General features: G+C 36.3%; 1 protein-coding gene across 1 annotated transcript; it reads left to right on the top strand.

The window, feature by feature from the left end:
* The first annotated feature begins 251 nt into the window (after positions 1–251).
* On the top strand, positions 252–3243 carry LOC125191946 (glycerophosphocholine acyltransferase 1-like). The gene is made up of 8 exons (XM_048089380.1): positions 252–443; positions 670–777; positions 902–959; positions 1043–1143; positions 1372–1467; positions 1558–1651; positions 2424–2661; positions 2770–3243. Exons 1-8 carry the CDS (start codon positions 360–362, stop codon positions 3098–3100), a joined length of 1110 nt encoding a protein of 369 aa, XP_047945337.1. The 5' UTR covers positions 252–359; the 3' UTR covers positions 3101–3243.
* Positions 3244–3494: the final 251 nt, after the last annotated feature.

Here is a 3494-nt window from a genome sequence, read left to right as displayed (position 1 = left end):
AGAAACTTGCATGCATCCAGTTAGTAATTACTTATTACTGACATTCTTAATCATCTACTATAATCTAATTTTCAAGGAATGTTGTAATTGGGTGTACAAAAATAACTTTAAAAAGAAAAAGAAATGAAATGAATAGTATTATTCCTATATGAAGTTAATACATGAGGCTGAGGCCACCACAAATAAGTTCCGCGATAAATTAACCACAATTAGCAGCTTAACAAGAACTCAACAACAATCATCACAGAGAGATTACCAATTTTATACGCATTTCCTACGTTTAATTAATCAGAATAAGAAAGAAGCATTGAAGGAATCAAAACTCACGTCAGGATCTTATTGAAGCGGTCGGGAGGGGAATGGCGGAGAATGAAGAAATCATGGAGGTGGACGCAGATTCATACGGTAATAAAGTTAAACAACGGTTGAAAGATCGAACAAAGGTATTTTCTTTTATACATAATCGTTATATTGATAATGTTGGATGATTGGATTTGATTTGATTGCGCAAAAGAAAGCGTTCCTATATTAAGGATGAATTAATTTAATCTTTTGCTTTTTAGGACGCTTCCACACCAATAACAAGGACGCTTAGTATATTTAGAAACACAAATTAGCGTCCTGAATTGCATTAAAAATGTCCTTAATGGTTTTTTTTTTTTGTTGTAGTGTAAGGAGATGCTAACGAAGCAAGCAGAGCAGACAAAGGAGATCTTGTCGAAGCAAGCCGTTAAGATTGCTAAACAGGCTGAAGAGCATGAAAACTTCATCAATAAGGTGGGTTGTGTTAAATGGTAAATCTTTGATTCTCATGCACTTGTTGTTCCCTAAATATTTAAATTTGTTGAGAAATGAAATGATTGGTATGAAGGTTTTGTTAGTGTTTGATTGGATATGTTAGGTGACACACTTGCTTGGTGTTCTTTTCTTTGGAGGCTTCTGCTTCATCTTGGGTGCAAGTGAGTATAAACTGCTACTACATGGGATGGAAATGTTGGCTGCATTTTACACTTTTCTTATAGATTTGGTTTACTTTGATCAGGGCCACAGGATGTTCGATATCTCTATTGTTTATTCTATGTCATTTTTGTCCCACTTCGATGGATTTATTACCGATACAAGAAGTTGCACTATTATCTTCTTGTAAGTTCTTACTCATCTTTTCAGTTTAATCTAGTTGAAACACCTATATCACTCGTTGTAGCTTTCGTTTCGAACCTTAGTTACTTGGTGATTGGAAAGTATACACGTTATGTCAGTCCATTTGGCTACTTTCGTGGTAACACGTGTTCTGGTCTCGATATTTTTACTGCAAAAATAGAAAAAAGGGAGGGACTTACTGATACTCATTTAAGTTCCTATTGGATGCAGGATTTTTGCTATTATGCCAATACAATATTCTTGATCATGCTTCTGTTTTATCCCAGAAATGAGAAACTTTTCTTGGTGTGCTTCTCATTTGCGGAGGTAAGCACTTGCTTCTGTTATTCCTGTACCATATAAATGACTTTGATTTGCTTCGTGCGGACTTTTTCTGATATTAATTAATGGATGCAGGGGCCCTTGGCATGGGCACTAATCGTTTGGCGTTGTAGCTTAGTTTTCAATTCCATGGACAAGATAGTAAGCGTCTTTATACATATCTTGCCTGGTAAGAGGCTGTTTTCTTTTGCTGAGATTATTGTTATATATGTTAAATGGTAAAAAGTGAAAAAGCCAAGCCTACAATGAAAACATTAACTTTAAATGGCAATGGCTTTGACAGAATGGAATTGTTGAAAGCTATTTTAAGTTTTGACATAACATAGCACCTGTAGGCTGTAGTTTACGCTTAGATGATCATTTCATCCTTCTGTTTCATCCAGTTTTGAACCTGAGTTTGTTGTTAAAGCAAAATTCCACTTGTAGGAACAAACAAACATACTGGTCCTCAATGTTAGGAAAAAATGTGTTCTCATAGTTAGTGTTTGGTACAACATACTTTTTTTATTGATAAATGAATAGAAATTTAGAGGCCGTGTCACAGCGGACTTGAACCCGAGACCTTTGGCCTCAGGCATCAACCACGCGCGCACTTGGTACAACATTCTTATTGCAGTTGAAGGATTGAAAATGGGATCATATATTTTCAGTTCATTTTTTCATTTTCAGTAAATTCTGCGAAATGGGAAAAAAACATACTAGTATTTCTCTGACCTTGGCATGATGACTTCTCTTCCTTGTCCACCCTTGCTACTAGCTTAGGGAAATTCATACATAATTTGATGTAATGCAATTTCTTTATCTTAGAACTCTGGATTGTGGGATTAAAAGTGCATGGCTATTCTCCCTGTTGAATAAAAAAAATTGCAAGTACTTTAAATAAATTGGTATTGAGTTTCCCAGCCAGCATGTTTAGCTGATGCAGCAGATATGGTTTCCAGGACTTGTTCTGTTCACAATCCGATGGTGGGACCCAGTATTCTTCGAGGAGATGCATCAGAATGGGAATTCTCATACAGGATCATGGCTCTATGCAGAGACGAAATCGTATCTGTGGACATGGCTTTTCTTTGTTCCTTTAGTAGCCTATGTTGTCTGGCAGCTTCTTTATTTTCTCATCGTAAATGTGCTACGTGAACAGAGACTGCTGCGGGATCCAGAAGTCATGACCTCCTACAGGTTTCATTATCCACATTATTTCTTGTTCACATAGGGAGGCTTGATGAGATGGATTGTTAAAATCATAGAAGTTGCAACAATATTATTATTATTTTTTTCGTGTGACAGGGAACTGTCGAAAAAAGCACAGAAAGCAAACAACATGTGGTGGCGCTTGAGCGGTCTGCTGGGAGATCAGAACCGGATGTTTATGTACATTTTGCTTCAGGCGGTGTTCACTGTGGCCACAACAGCGCTTACTGTCCCGATATTCCTATCGTATGAATTACACTTGACGTTCCAATTGCTCAAGGCATCAGCAACTGTATGGAATGGGGGTAACTTTCTTATAGAAGTGATGCCGAGGCAGGTGATTCTAAAGCAGAAAAAGAAGTCAGAAATGAGCCCTTTGGTGGTCGAAACTTCACTCAAAGTGAGTGAGGTAACACAATCTCAGTAGCACTGTACAATTTAAGTGTTGGTAGAATTACTATCTTCTTTTTTTACTTTGCTCACTTTTTTATTTATTTTGGTCTAATCTGTAGCTTAGGCACTCTCCTTTCAAGTTTGTTGTAGAATTACTGAATTTTTTCTCTACTTGGAATACACAATTTGTTTTTGTTTTTCATTATTTCACGTTGGCTGGTCATGAATTGATATACTATAAATTTCAGGCTAAGTATTTGTTTGGAAACATCAAGGCAAACACATACAGTGTCCCTCATACTTTGGATATGAATATGTTATTCTTGTAGTACATGATATTTTATTGGGCAAATTGCCCTAAAAGTCATAAACTTTTTCGATTTTTCGGTTTTTCCCATGAACTAAAATTTTGGCGTATAATTTCATGA

Source organism: Salvia hispanica, chromosome 6 (assembly GCF_023119035.1).
Source record: "Salvia hispanica cultivar TCC Black 2014 chromosome 6, UniMelb_Shisp_WGS_1.0, whole genome shotgun sequence".
In the NCBI taxonomy this organism is placed as follows: Eukaryota; Viridiplantae; Streptophyta; class Magnoliopsida; order Lamiales; family Lamiaceae; genus Salvia; species Salvia hispanica.
The sequence above is the reverse complement of the archived record's forward strand: the minus strand, read 5'-3'. Positions and strand labels throughout refer to the sequence as shown.